The sequence below is a fragment of the Argentina anserina genome, chromosome 6, assembly GCF_933775445.1.
Source record: "Argentina anserina chromosome 6, drPotAnse1.1, whole genome shotgun sequence".
NCBI classification, from domain to species: Eukaryota; Viridiplantae; Streptophyta; class Magnoliopsida; order Rosales; family Rosaceae; genus Argentina; species Argentina anserina.
This window is the reverse complement of record NC_065877.1, coordinates 12,134,617-12,148,418: the sequence shown is the minus strand read 5'-3', so window position 1 is coordinate 12,148,418 and position 13,802 is coordinate 12,134,617. Positions and strand designations below refer to the sequence as shown.

At 37.2% G+C, this 13,802-nt stretch overlaps 1 protein-coding gene across 1 annotated transcript; it reads right to left on the bottom strand.

Annotated features, from left to right (window-relative positions):
- Positions 1–11,361: 11,361 nt before the first annotated feature.
- Positions 11,362–12,996, bottom strand: LOC126799072 (probable aspartyl protease At4g16563). Its single transcript, XM_050526189.1, has one exon. It carries the CDS (start codon positions 12,949–12,951, stop codon positions 11,590–11,592), a length of 1,362 nt encoding a protein of 453 aa, XP_050382146.1. The 5' UTR covers positions 12,952–12,996; the 3' UTR covers positions 11,362–11,589.
- Positions 12,997–13,802: the final 806 nt, after the last annotated feature.

Here is a 13,802-nt window from a genome sequence, read left to right as displayed (position 1 = left end):
GAATAGAGAAGAAACGAGGTGAAACCAAATAGAAGAAATTTCACAAAAAGGAGAGCTTAGTGCTAGGAGATCTGTGTGACTCCATTGAAGACCTTAGTGGCAACATCAACGTTCTTGGTAAGTCTAGCTCAAATAGAAATTTTAATTTCTCTACTAACTTTGTTCGTGAACAAACAGGTTCAAAGACAAGTGACACATATATTGGAGAACATGAAAAAACTGAGAATATTCAGACTTCTTTCAATTCAAAAGTGATCAAGTCGAATGACATATATGAGAAAGATATTAAAGATATTCGAAGTAAGTTGGAACAACATGGTCAGTTTTTACGTGATATTTCTCACTTTGTTGGTTTATCTAAATCTTATAAAGAAACTAAGCAGGATGTGAAAAAGACTCAGAGATATCCAGGTAAGAAAGTCTGGAGGAAAAAAGAAGACCAAAGTCACACAGAAGCTTATTGTAATCTATGTTGTATTGATATAGATTATGAATCTGATGATAAAGAAACTAGAACTGTAATTGACTCTATAAATGTAACTGCTGATCATTATGTGGATTTGTCTGAATTATCTGATGATGGGTTACCAAGAACTAATAATACAAATGCGTAGTCACAGGGAGGATCAAGAGAAGTTGATAAAAGTTTACAACCTGCAACAAAATTTTGTACAGTTTTTAAACAGGTTCAAAAAGATCATTCAACTAGAGATGTCATTGGAGAAGGCGTTCGGACCAGAGGAAGGACAATGGAAATTGCGTCACACAAAGGAGAAAACACAGAAAGCTCCGACACTGAAAATGTGGAAATTAACAAAGCTCTAGTAAGTTTTATTAAAGAGAAAGTTAAAGGAACTAATGTTGAAATTATAGGTTATTCTGATGCTGATTGGAGAGGTAATCTGCAAGATCGGAAAAGTACTAGTGGTGGTTGTGTATTCGTTGGTAAGAATTTAGTTGCATGACATAGTTAGTAACAAATCTGCACTCATTGTCTATAACAGAAGTTGAATATGTTGATCCATGTAGTTGTTGTACACAAATGCTTTGGTTGAAAAATATGCTTAAGGATTATGGTATTCCGCAAGGAAAGCTTGTTGTATTCTGTGATAATACAAGTGCTATTAATATTTCCAAAAATCATGTTCAACATACTAGGACTAAACACATTGATATACGTTATCATTTCATTCGCGAACTTGTTGATAAGAATATTCTATCATTAGAATTTGTTTCTACCAATTATCAATGGGCAGATTTGTTCACCAAACCACTGGATATAGAACACTTTCTGACCTTACGTAATGCCATTGGCATTTGCTCTCAATATTGACAAATAACAGCCTCTGTGAGTACCTATGTCAAGGTAATTGTTCCTTGTCCTTGATCTTATCTTACTATAGATGAGTTACTGCATTTTACATGTTAGTTCTTTAGGGCTCTTGACATTGTTACTTTGGATCTCTCATCCAGTGTTCTCGGATATTATTTATGACCATTAGCCTTTATGTTTGATTCTCACGTACACATACTTCATAGTGGTGGACATATCTGAGTTGAGTCACCTAATCAGGAGCCGGTGTAGTTGAATACATGTTATAGATTATGACTGCATGAAAAAAAAATGTGTAAGGAATTTGTGCATGCAGTCTTAGGCCAGGCTAGTTCTACATCTCAAGGAGTTGACTAATTACTCGACTCCTAGAGGAATGGACTGGTTTGGTCTCCCCGGAGGATATGATACTCTTAGGCCAGGCTAGCTCTCCTCTCCAGGGATTGACTAACTACTCGATACTTGTTGGAATGGGCTGGCTTGGTCTCCACGGTGGTAAAAAAAATGTCTCAGCAATGTACTGAGCTTATATTATCAAAATAAGAAAAATATGAATTATGTTGTTATAAGGTGATTATATGGAGAGATAGGGGGAGTGTCGTTTAAGTTGGCTTGCGCATTTAATCACTCCTCTATTTCATTCCCATTATGAAGTATATTCAAATGCACATCACACTTACTATTGGCTAATGATCATGGATATTACTCGAGGATGCTTGTTTGTGTGGTTGATAAAGTGTATTGTCTTGCTCAACAAGAATGTTCAGGTCATTGTATTAACTCTTACTATGGTTGTATGATATGTTTGGACATGTTTGTGTTACTGTGTCATTGTTGTCTCTGTCCTGCCCCTACAAGTAGTGTTGAGAGCTAAGTGTATGTAAGGTCCTAAAGTGGTTTCTATCTTTAGAGTTGTCTGCTTATTGGTATTGTGTAGTTTCAAATTCTTCATGTGCAAAAATTCTTGATCTATTCGAGTGTAGTAATAGGTGTTGGGTTCTAGCTTATCCTTGTTTTGCATACACATGTCTATTTGCAAAATCATGTATTGTGTGCCATACTTTTTGCGTGAGTATTAATTGGCTGCATGCATGAGTTTGTGGTGATTATGATTATCATTATATATTTTCTCTAGATTATTTGTAGCCGTGCAGTAGTTTATATGAGTTTTGCATGCAGTGCTATTTGTTAGAAGGATATCATCCCATATGTCATGTTTATTTCGAGATAACCATATGGTGCACCTTATTTCCTCTCGGTAATATATATATATATATATATATTCATTCATTGCACAGTTCCTTACAGCTTGAGATCTTCATGTTTTCTTCCCTTATGCGTTACATTTCCTACCCCTTTTTGGACTCTCTTGCGTGTATATCTTTTAATCAAGGAAATACAACATGAAGCTTATATTGCTATCTCTTTTGTTCGCCTTATAGTGTGTTAAGTGTGCAGTCCTTTATCATGAGTGGAGCAAGGAGCACTCGTCATGAGATAGAAGAGGATGATGTTCAGATTACTTTCTACTCCTTTGACTTCATCAACTTAGGGGGAGAATCAAGTCCCTACGACATTAGTGTTTATGTTTAAAGTTTGTTTATCGAAAAAAAAATTGTACTTACATTGTTCATGGTAGTTTTGTAGGTACTTAGATGGTGAAAGTTGCATGGAAGGCCAAAGGGGGAGATTGAAGGTACATATATTAGCCTCCATATAGTTGATGAAGATCCAAAGGTGTGGAGGACAAGTCATGAAGATTTGATATGCAAAAGGAGAATTGAAGTTGTTTCCTAATTGGACTAGGAAAAGATTATGGTTTGTTTTTCCTACCAAATAAGTCTCCACCGATTTGATTATGGGTAGATTGATATATATTTGGGAATATATATTTAGTTAAATGGTGTTTGGGAATTGTTATAGAAAATGATTCAAAATAAAAGGTGTATTCCATATTCATATGGATTTTTTCCTTTTCTATGTGAGATGTATTAGGAAGGGAAGTTAGGTTTAATTCCTAGGGTTAGGGAATACGTGTGGCTGCTATATATATGATGTATATAGGCAGTAGGTTGGGCAGCCTTGAAGCACACACGAATAGAGAAGAAACGAGGTGAAACCAAATAGAAGAAATTTCACAAAAAGGAGAGCTTAGTGCTAGGAGATCTGTGTGACTCCATTGAAGACCTTAGTGGCAACATCAACGTTCTTAGTGAGGTTGATCATCCGTGTGACTACAACGATCTTAGTGAGGTTGTATCGACACTTGAAGCAACGATCTTAGTGAGGTTGTTTCGTACTTGGTTGTGACTATCAAGTAAGAAGTATTTTTACTTTTGAGGATAACATTATTATTGATTAAGGTGTAATCATTGTAATATTGTTTATTCAATAGAAAAGTAAAATTCTTCTACATATTCCGCTGCTATTACTCGTTATTGTTCTATCTTGTATTTTCAAAACATGTATGTGGACTTGGTCTTAGTTAGTTATAGGTTATTTAGTGAGATTAATGGCCACTAAAAATTTGGGATTTGCTCAAGTCAGGTTGCTCAATCATGCTAGCTATAAAGACATGATTAAACCAAACATATCCCCTTGGTAAATTGTATTACACACCTTAACTCCGAATATTCTTTCACATTTAGTATTTCTTTTGAAGATTAAATTTGTCTCGATAGTCACATATCAAATTTTGAATTTCACAAAAAAGATTTGGCATCGCTTAACTCACTTTGCTAGGTTAAGTCCACTTGCTTGCCGAGGTTCCTACTTTTTTGCAAGACATTATTTATGAAGATCGTTGTATTGATGCTAGTGTAGCTCGGGGTGCAGGAGTTTTTCCCCTCTCAATGCCCCACAGTAGTATGAATAATAACAATAGGATCGGGAGTCATCCACCTTAGGTGACATCCCTTTCTATTCTTCAAAAAAAAAAAAAAAACATACATCCCAATTTGCACAATATCCTATACACGTCCAAAATCCAAATACTATGCCTAGATTGTTGGTCTCTCTCACATTAATAGATAAGGGCACAATATGATGAGGGTCACATTGTCACAAACAAAAGTCTTCACATATAGTTAGAGTGCTACTAAATGTACCCGACAAATTTCTTAGCATACTCAGCAAACTTTGTACACCCATATAATTACTTACTACACCCAGCATTTTCCCACAATGCCATTCTTCTATTTCTTCCTTCAATTTATCCATCACTCACCCTTTCAATTCAGATCCACCGTCCTCATGTTTTTTAATTTCATGTAGATTTTATCATATGCATGGATGTTGTTTGCTCCCTGTAGTTGTTGCTAGGTTGTTCTTCTGTCTTTGATCCCCACTGACCACCGTGGATATATATGCATATCCTCTCTCTCTCTCTCTCTCTCTCTCTCTCTCTCTCTCTCTCTCTCTCTAAGTAACGGCGGTGGAGATTGCTAGATGAATGAAATGGACCATTTAAAGGAGCTTAATTCCCTTCCACAAGTTGCAAGTTCTCGTGTTGTAGAATACATTAATGGACCAATTCATATTGATAAAATTGAGTGTCATATAATCTGGGTTTTTTTCATTGCCATCCTTCTGAAAAAAGCTAGTTTTCTCTTCGTCGATTTCCATTTATTGCCTGGCTACGGGATCTTCTTGCCGATAATATATTGGCTTCTTAATCCCTCTGCTATGCATTGACGTCTCATTGAGGCGGTTGAAAACTTGACCTGTAATTAATTAAACCTTTATAATTTCCCATTGTTTCACTCTCCCAAGCCACCACGGAGGACACCGGCGCCGTCGTTGACCGATGAGTATTTGAGGACGGGAGGGAGTGGAGGGACTGAGGGAGTAGGAATGTTTTGAAAGAAAAAGGGTATTATGGGACAATGTTGAGTGTAGTGAGTAATTATATGAGTGTACAAAGTTTGTTGGGTATGCTAACAAATTTGTAGGGTACATTTAGCAGCACCCTATAGTTATCACCCTTCTTACAAATTTAGCTTGCGAGTGCTAGAAGGTGGATAATAGTCTCCACTCTCCAATCCCAATTTCTCATATTCGAATCATACTAATTATATCCAAAACTCGACCTATTTCTTCACAGGCCAAGTACAAATGACGGAATGAGCTAAAAATGAGTCTAACTCAAAACCATGGACTAAAAATTCGGTGATTGTGGAAATATCGAGGGTCTATAAAATGAAAATTTCGGAGAAATATCGATCTTAGCAAATAATTAAGAAAATTGATGAAAAATTGATTAAAACATGGAAATTTTGAAATACTATATTCTATAAGAAAATCTTATATAAGTATTGACGTATAGTGAGTTGTAGTAATTTAAGATGAAACATTCATTACAATATAAGAAGTATATGAAAGGACCGAAGAACTAAAGAAAGATTAAAGAAAAAGAGTAGTATTTTGTGCAACACTGCATTCAAAATGCATGAACATTATACTTTGAAAATTAGTTAAAAATTTAATTGTAGGTGAATGATTAAAAGTTAAAAATATAATAAAGGAATTTAGTACTAAACTTGTAGTTTCATAAAAACCCTATATATATATATATTATAAAGTTCCAATGTGTTTATATGCTTAGCTGGGTTGGCTAAGGAATTAGGCCATCAAGGAGCAGAGTAGGGTTTGATTCCCCACACCTACAACTATTATTTTGGTGGAAATTTCAGCAAAGATGGCAGACGCGCGCCACGTGGCACACTACAACAATAACACCCTTTTCCGATTATGGATTTCCGACTAAAGCTTTTTTTGGTCGGTAATGATGGTATTTTTGACCATATGCACTTTTTCGTCGAAAATACAATTTTCGGTCAGATTTTATTTCCGACGAGCTAGCAATTCGTCGGAAATGTGGTCGGAAATAAATAAATACGACCAGATTTTTGTTTAGTCGGAAAGTTGTCGGAAAAAAAATTCATTTTCGATGATATTTTGTTTGGTCGGAAAGTCGTCAGAAAAAAAAATAGAAACATTTCTAATTAGCTACATACTGTTAAGTCGTATAGTCGTTGAAAAACTGCGTTAACTTTTCTTATGTGAATAAGTGTTAATTTATCGAAAGATGGTCAGATAGTCACACTAAGTCTAATTATAGTTCAATCTTGGGTGAACTCCCAACAAAGTACGTCCAAATCATGTTGTAAAGTTATTTTTGACACAACTCTTTTTACATATTACTAGTGGTTTACTAAAGTAGCCACCTACCGAGACCAATTAAGCCCTAGGTTTCTTTTAATTAACCGTCAACCTAAAAGTCTGAAACACTGCCCCATTTTTCTCAACCCACAAACCCCTCTCTCTTTCTCTCTCTAACTCCTTCCCGCAAGTCAAGCTATACTATTGCAGTTGCAAGTTAATGAAATAAATCTTATTTAAGTCAGGCTCATGTCCTTTCTTTAACTATGTACTTCTCCTTCGACAGTTATTATAACATCGGGTACTTCTTTCTCTAACTCTATCTCTAACATTGATCTCTAGCTCTCTTTATTACGTACTCTTCAAGAATCTACTTACTTCTTAAACCTAGTTTCTCCAATGGTCATGTTAATGGCAATACCAGAAAAGCTAGTGTTGAAAATGCGGTGAAGAAAGTGGAAGAAAGAAATGTATCGCTACAGAGTATCATGGCAAGAGAAAGGAGGAGGAAGATCACGAAGAACACAGTTGAGATGCTCACTGCTGCTTACAACTACGTCAAGTTTTTGCAAACTCAGATAGGCATTCTCGAGTTCATGGTTTTTTCGGGTACTTTACCGATCATTTACTTTTCCAATGTACGTTGCAGTTTTAAAATATTCAATTTTCTTGTAATATTTCCACGAGTGGTAATTAATTGTTAACTACTTCGCTTTCACCTCTTATAGGGAAGTTTAATGGTGCTAATTCAGTTTTTCGCTTCTCTTCTCAATATTACTATTATTGTCCATGAATTAGGCCCCTCAAATTGAACATATAGCTTGGATATAAATATTATTGCTTTTCATCTCGGAAGTAATTGTTTGAAGAATAAAAACACCTATCTAAGTTGTAAACCTATACCTGAGCCAAACATACTAATACTTGTTGCTAACAAACGTGTCGGAAGTGAAGGCAACCGCAGCCGCAGAACTACATGTTGTCGCGTCTCCCATAATTCAAGAGAAGCTATATATGGAGCAGAAGTGCTTGGTCCCAAAGGAATTTGTGGAGGTATTGGCAAACAATTTTGATGTTAGCTCGATCCAAGACTTCACTCGATCTCATGCACAATTAGCTGCTCAAATCTAGCGGATGAAAGACATGCATCAACTTTTTCTTCCAGGATCCACTTTTAATTTCATTTTTATCAAAAGATATCTATATGAGGCAATGTAGCCTCTAAGTGACTAAACTCTTTGGTCTTATTTTACTCATTTGTGTTTACTATTTCTACTGTTATAGATGTTAAGGATGATCTTGTATTATTTGTACTAGTACGGATGTTATGGATAATCTAAATCTTCTTTGTGCATTTATTTTCTTCTTTACTTTGTTTGATATATATTTATTTGAATATAATAATTATAATTAATTATAATTGATAAACTGTGGTTGGAAATAATAAGTGAAAAAAAAGAACTTCCGACATAACACAAGATCGGAACTAAATGGTCATAAATAAATATTCTGACAACATTATGGTTGGAAATACTTCGTCGAAAATGATATTATTCCCGACCATTTTCCGACGAGGGTTTTTTGGTTGGAAAAAGTGATATTTCCGACGGAGTTTCTGACGATAACTTTGGTCGTAAATGACTATTATTTCCGACCAAAATGGTCGAAAAAGAGCATTTGTGACCGGGGTAGTACCGACCGAGCCCGACCAGATTTATTTGGTCGGAAAGAGTATTAACGACCAAATGAGGGTTTTTTTCGACTATTTCCATGGTCGGAAATCATGTTTTGTATTGTAGTGGCATCCCCTCTATAGGTCAACGGTAAAACTCTTCTCAAATATCGCGATATTTTCTGGAAATTTTCATTATTTCGTTCGAAAATTAAACTAGCAAAATAATAATATATCCCCATATGATAAAAACGAAAATATCGCCCAATTACGATATTTTCATATTTTAGTCCTTGCTCAAAACAAACTGGGGTATATCCATGGATCCCTAGCTAATCCATATCTAAACACTTCCATTCGCTTAAATTATCAACCCCAACGTTCTTAAGTTACACAGTCAACTGCGCATGATGCATAATCATTGGAGTTTGGCCCTGAAACATGAGCCAATACCTAATCCTTTAACTATGTTCAATTTCCAAAGTTGATCCAATTGTTCAGGGTTCTTAATCAAGTAGTTGTTGACGAATGCCAAAAGGAGCACTAGAGAACATAAATCTCAGATCAAACCCCGCTCCATGTTTATAAAAAAAACGATCACATTACCAATTACCACCACTATAAGCATGCAGCTAGTCCATCCCTAGATACAAACTTTCTCTTCCAACTAACAATAATGGCGGTGAGTAGATAGAAGAAATTTCCAACCTCAAAAGCCAAGCCTTAAGTTTCCAATTCAAAAATCCATGTGCTGCAAGTGCTATGACTCGTTTCTTTTGTTCCTATTCAAATCACATGTCTTCCCATCTTCACCATCACTTATCCTTCTCGACAAATCGAAATATCTCAATCTGTGTTTTCTTAGCAAGAACCAATCCCTTTTTGTAATTTTATAGGGGATGGTAGAAGTAGGACCTCTCCCACATTACTATACATAGCGCATTACGACGTCTAACATATATGGTTGCATTACTCCAAACATATTCTAGATATTTTTACTGAATTCAACGGTAAAAAAATACATAAAAATATGATTAATTACTATGCTTGCAAGTATTCCAGATAACTTCTATTACAAAATGTTTGGAATGTGGAAGACTATCCTACACCTCTGCACGAAGGCATGGAACATGAACTTGTCAGCATGGATTGAACTTGAATCAAAACTCTTTTTTCTTTTAATTAATCAGAACTCATCTAAGTACGCTCATGCCAACTAAACCAACGTACAGTGATGTTTGTTCATTATCCATGTACTAAAGTCATGATAAGATTAATGTCCTTTTTCTAAATAGTACGTAACTTTGGTGCTTCTCATAATGGGGAAGTGGAGAAAAGGACTACCCACCAAGATCATTTGAAGAATGGGTTTTTTGTAAGTGGTAATTATAGTAATGGTCAAGCTTAGACAACTTTGGCAGTTGGCAATATGGATGAGAAAGCTAAGTTGGTATATATATATCAAACAATTTGTCTAGGTAGATGTGGTCCTTTAATTTCATGTTACCAGGTTTTCTGTATATCCATGTTTGATAATAAACTTCACCCTAACAAACACAATAGGCATTTCCATTCATTCTTTGCCTTGCTATTTACAAAAGGCAAGGATCGGTTTGATACATACATATAATGATAGAGCTCGATCATATCATGCTCCATTTTTGTCGAGTATACATATAATACATACATATAATTTCACGGTTGTGTTTGATGGTTCATCACATGCAAAACTGCATGATTGATAAGGGTTACAACTCTGACCTACGCATTCAGCACAACAACCAAAAGTGCTCAAAGGCCCCCATTTCCAACTGCAAACGAAATGCATTTGCCGGTGGTCTAATTAACAAACTTCCAAACATGTCCTAATTGTCTTGCTATGACATTATTTGCAATTCCAGCTCGAATCGTGTTAAATCAACTTCAGGACAGCCGTGGCAATACTCACGAGTCAAAAATTCGTACCTCCTCTTGAGTTTCAGTTGCTTTGAGTTGTGCGGAATATAGTCTAAGTTAATTAGCTTTGATGTTATGGACGAGATATAGTACGCGACTGTAAATCTGTGACATTTGTACATTCCGATAGTTATTCTACAGTAATTCCTTCATTATCATTATACCAAAGCTAAAACCTCATAGTGATCTGTCGTAGAAGTTTATTAATTTGTTGATTTGATAAAAAGAATCCCTAAAAATATAGGTAAGTTAATCATATATGGTATATAGAAGATTAGGTAATAGCGTAAATGTGTGATACCCGTTGAAATCAGATAATATAATATGATGTGAATGCTAGCTACATGATGATAGTAATTTGAGCAACATATAGATAAACCTCTATAAACTAATAATCTCGGGACCAACGAAATTTATGAATTTAGTGAGATATTAATATATCGATAAATTAATATAATTAATAAATTTATTAATTTAGTGAGATATTAATGTATCGCTAAATTAATAAATTATTAATTTATCGATTTATTGATAACTTATTAATTTATCAAAGTATAGTAAAATAATTTATTTCACTTTTTCAAAGAAAACAAAAATTTACTTTGTTTATGCACTATATTGTTTAATCTATCGAGAATATCTTATTAAATATAATGTTTTTTCCAATGTATTACATTGTTTAAAATATTATAAATTTTGTTGATGATTAAATTAATAATAAACAAATAATGAAATCCATAAAATGTAAAATTTACTATATAAATTATGTCATTATTAATTTATATATTCGATCGGGTCTATATAATTCTCAAATTTATATTATTATAAATTTAGTAAATTATTAATTTAACACGTTATCCTCGAGTCGAGACCAGTAATAATATTATTTTAAAAAAAATTATTAATTAATCAAATATTAATTTAACGAGGTTTTCCTATATTATCAATTGCTCCGAAATGTAAGATGACATACATTAGTAGAGTTGGGGACCAAGGGGCGGCTAGCAGCCTTCTTTCAAGACAGGTATTCTTCCAAGAGATCGAATTGTGCTAAAGATATATGTTAATTGGATTACTATTCTGTCTTTCATTGTTAAGCACAACCAAATAATTGCGTATATAATCACAATTTAAGTTTCGAAATATATTAGAAATTGACCTGCGATTTGAGGCTTCACAACGGCTAAATCTCTCTTTGTAACACTTACGTCGACAAGTTCACGACGATAAAGTATATATTGATTCTCATAACCTTGAACGTCATGTTAATATATAGCTTAACATCAGCAGGAAGACCCAAGACCCCAAAATCAAAAAGCGAAAAATTCCTTTTGCTTTGTGACGGATTATCACAAAGTTGAAAAGTTTTTTTTTTTGATGAAACACAAAGTTGAAAAGTTATTATCTCAACCTATAATCTATCTAGCCAGCCAGTAAAAAAAATAAGAACCGGGTTCCCTAGCTCTTTTCACTTCTTACAGTTTTGCTTTCTAAACCCGAACCTCTCCCGCTCCAAATCATACTCGACGTAAAAATTCTGCTGCTGGAAACTCCCCAAAATGACCGCGGGCCCTGCCGCTACTCCGGGCCCCGCCGCCCCGTCCGTGACGATGGTCAAGCACACAACTCCATCGCTCGTGACCAACGCGAAGTAATTGTTCAACGGCAAAGCCATCTTCGCACCGCCCTTGAACTGGAACACCAGCTCCGGGAAGTCCACCTTGTCCTCCTTGGAGATATCAAAGCACGGCTTCAGCCCTGTTCGGTTCTCTATGTCCCGGGCCCGCGTGTACTTCTCCATCTGCGCCGCAAACGCCTCCGCCACCGCCTCGAACACCGGCCTCTCCATGAACGTGAACGTGGACCCGGAGTCGACTATGGTCCCGCCATTGTCGTCTTCTCCGGGGACTAAGTACTTGTACGGAATCTTGACGGGCTTCTTCCCGACGATGACTCTGCGGAGGAGGAGGTAGTAGTACTCGCGGTAGGCGGTGTTGGCGGCTCCCGGGTTCTTCTGGAAGGGAGTGTAGCTGATGTCGTCAGCACCGTCGTCATTGCCGGTGGAGAGGACGAGGTCGCTGCTGACCGGCGTGTCGTCGAATCTGCGGGAGACGAGGCAGTAGGAGAATTTGGAGAGGCCCATTTGGGCGGGGAGGGACTGCGGCCCGCGTCCGAAGCCGGCGATCCCGGCGGGTTGTCGGATGGAGAGGAAAGAGCAGCCGACGAAGAAATTAGGGACGACTTTATCGGGGAAGTCGAGGGACTCGGAGAGCAATTTGCCGGCGGTGGTGCCGGAGCCGTACTGGATGACGTACGTTGGGCAGGCCTGGGAAGAGTTGGGGCATTTGGTGTTGATTTCCGGGCCGAAAACCCAGGCGCATTTGGGGTTCTTGCAGCCGACAATTCGGGAGGAGGAGGAGAGCTTGGGGATGAAGGCGGGGATGTGGGAGGGGTCAATGTTGGGGAAGGAGCAGCGGGAGCAGACGTAGCGGGAGGTGCAGGGGAACCAGACGAGGCTGCTGCCGGTGTCCATGACGAAGGTGGAGGTCTGGGGAGGAGTGCCGAAGCTGAGGGGGATGGAGTAGCCGCCGTAGCTGCGGGGGTTGAGGGGTACATTGGTAGTGGAGGAGTTGGGGTGGCGTTTGAGGTGGTGGGCGCGGGAGAGGGAGGCGGAGGAGAGGAGGTTGAGGGTCTGGATTGGATCTGAGGAGGAGGGGTGGGTTGAGAGTGGGGAGAGTGGGATAGTGAGCTTGGATGAGAATGCGAGGAGGAAAAGGGAGAAGAGGGAAATGAGAGAGAGGAGAAGGGGATTGGGATTGGGAGTCGCCATTGGAGTTTCAGAAGGAGGAGGAGGAAGAAGAAATGGTGAGTGGGGTGGGTTTTGTATGCTTTTGAGCGGCTTGCTTATCACTGAAGAAGAAGAAAAGGCCAAAGGAGGAGGAGAATCAAGTTCGATTTGGGCAACATTGTCTGCCCTTTTTGTTGAGCAAATTTACAGAGAACGCCACCATCCTCCTCATTTGGAGCGGTGGGTTTACGGTCACAACCCTACATGACCACATGCATTAGTTTTAAGCGCAACCGATATTGGCAACATTAAGTGTCAAGCGTGGTTGTGTATTAATTGAAGCTACAAGATGCCTACATTAGGAAGGCGGCCTAGGCCTACAAGAGTCAATAGACTTTGGCGATGGAAGAATGGATTGACAATGTATATGAGAGATTATTTCATTTCGTTTCAAATGTCTCAAATTTAAAGTTTATGATTACTTGATTAGAGGTCTAAATCGACCATTTGAAATTAAGATCAGATTAGCTCATTGAAATCGACAGCTCGAGAGACTCTTTTTTTCCAATGCAACACATAATACAATTAAATTAACCGTATTGTTATGCCAAGGAAAGCCTCATGATCCTTCAAGTTGGATTCTTTCGTCACCACTTAATCGAACCACATTCACTTGATATTAAGACTTAAGTATTAAGTGGCATTAAAGATGTGTTGAAGCTTCGCAACTAGTATATGCAAAGTTGGAGCTGGTTTTCTAGTATACGTGAAGAAAAAGAGAAAATGTATCTAAATCATTGAACTTCACATTCATAAATGAATCAAAAGAATAAATGTATGTCAAAATTAATATGATTTGAAAAAACAAAACTGCTCTAAAACTACCATAAGAG